This window comes from Hylaeus anthracinus, unplaced genomic scaffold (genome assembly GCF_026225885.1).
Source record: "Hylaeus anthracinus isolate JK02 unplaced genomic scaffold, UHH_iyHylAnth1.0_haploid 7577, whole genome shotgun sequence".
Taxonomy (NCBI): Eukaryota; Metazoa; Arthropoda; class Insecta; order Hymenoptera; family Colletidae; genus Hylaeus; species Hylaeus anthracinus.
This window is the reverse complement of record NW_026535468.1, coordinates 1-1576: the sequence shown is the minus strand read 5'-3', so window position 1 is coordinate 1576 and position 1576 is coordinate 1. Positions and strand designations below refer to the sequence as shown.

General features: G+C 48.5%; 1 protein-coding gene across 1 annotated transcript; it reads right to left on the bottom strand.

Moving 5' to 3' along the window:
• Positions 1 to 5: 5 nt before the first annotated feature.
• Positions 6 to 1571, bottom strand: LOC128896173 (putative uncharacterized protein DDB_G0271606; the record flags this gene model as incomplete). The annotated part of the gene is made up of 1 exon (XM_054159376.1): positions 6 to 1571. A coding segment is annotated over one exon (1566 nt), but the record flags the coding sequence as incomplete, so codon positions are not given.
• Positions 1572 to 1576: the final 5 nt, after the last annotated feature.

Genomic DNA, 1576 nt, shown 5'->3' with positions numbered 1-1576 from the left:
TGGCTTTGACTGGAGGCTGAGCTTCCCTTGCTTACTGACACAGAGTCCTGTTGTTGGCTTTGAGCTTGAGATTGTTGTTGCTCTTGAGCTTGTTCCTGGCTTTGACTGGAGGCTGAGCTTCCCTTGCTTGCCGACATAGATTCCTGTTGTTGACTTTCAGCTTGAGATTGTCGTTGTTGCTGAGCTTGTTGTTGTTGTTGAGCTTGTTGTTGTTGTTGAGATTGTTCCTGTTGTTGAGCTTGAGCCTGGCTTTGACTTTGGCTGCTCTTTTCACTGGAGTGTGAGCTTCCCTTGCTTACCGACTCAGAGTCCTGTTTTTGGCTTTGAGCTTGAGATTGTTGTTGCTTTTGAGCTTGTGCCTGGCTTTGACTGGAGGCTGAGCTTCCCTTGCTTACCGACACAGAGTCCTGTTGTTGGCTTTGAGCTTGAGATTGTTGTTGTTGCTGAGCTTGTTGTTGTTCTTGGGATTGTTCCTGTTGTTGAGCTTGAGCCTGGCTTTGACTTTGGCTGCTCTTTCCACTGGAGTGTGAGCTTCCCTTGCTTACTGACATAGAGTCCTGTTGTTGGCTTTGAGCTTGCGATTGTTGTTGCTCTTGAGCTTGTTCCTGGCTTTGACTGGAGGCTGAGCTTCCCTTGCTTGCCGACATAGATTCCTGTTGTTGAATTTCAGCTTGAGATTGTTGTTGTTGCTGAGCTTGAGATTGTTGTTGCTCTTGAGCTTGATCCTGGCTTTGACTGGAGGCTGAGCTTCCCTTGCTTGCCGACATAGAGTCCTGTTGTTGGCTTTGAGCTTGCGATTGTTGTTGCTCTTGAGCTTGGGCCTGGCTTTGACTGGAGGCTGAGCTTCCCTTGCTTACTGCCACAGAGTCCTGTTGTTGGCTTTGAGCTTGAGATTGTTGTTGCTCTTGAGCTTGGGCCTGGCTTTGACTGGAGGCTGAGCTTCCCTTGCTTGCCGACATAGAGTCCTGTTGTTGGCTTTGAGCTTGCGATTGTTGTTGCTCTTGAGCTTGGGCCTGGCTTTGACTGGAGGCTGAGCTTCCCTTGCTTACTGACACAGAGTCCTGTTGTTGGATTTGAGCTTGAGATTGTTTTTGCTCTTGAGCTTGTGCCTGGCTTTGACTGGAGGCTGAGCTTCCCTTGCTTACCGACACAGAGTCCTGTTGTTGGCTTTGAGCTTGAGATTGTTGTTGCTCTTGAGCTTGATCCTGGCTTTGACTGGAGGCTGAGCTTCCCTTGCTTGCCGACATAGAGTCCTGTTGTTGGCTTTCACCTTGAGATTGTTGTTGTTGCTGAGCTTGTTGTTGTTCTTGTGATTGTTCCTGTTGTTGAGCTTGAGCTTGGCTTTGACTTTTGCTGCTCTTTCCACTGGAGTGTGAGCTTCCCTTGCTTACCGACTCAGAGTCCTGTTGTTGGCTTTCAGCTTGAGATTGTTGTTGTTGTTGAGATTGTTCCTGTTGTTGAGCTTGAGCTTGGCTTTGACTTTGGCTGCTCTTTCCACTGGAGTGTGAGCTTCCCTTGCTTACCGACTCAGAGTCCTGTTGTTGGCTTTCAGCTTGAGATTGTTGTTGTTGTTGAG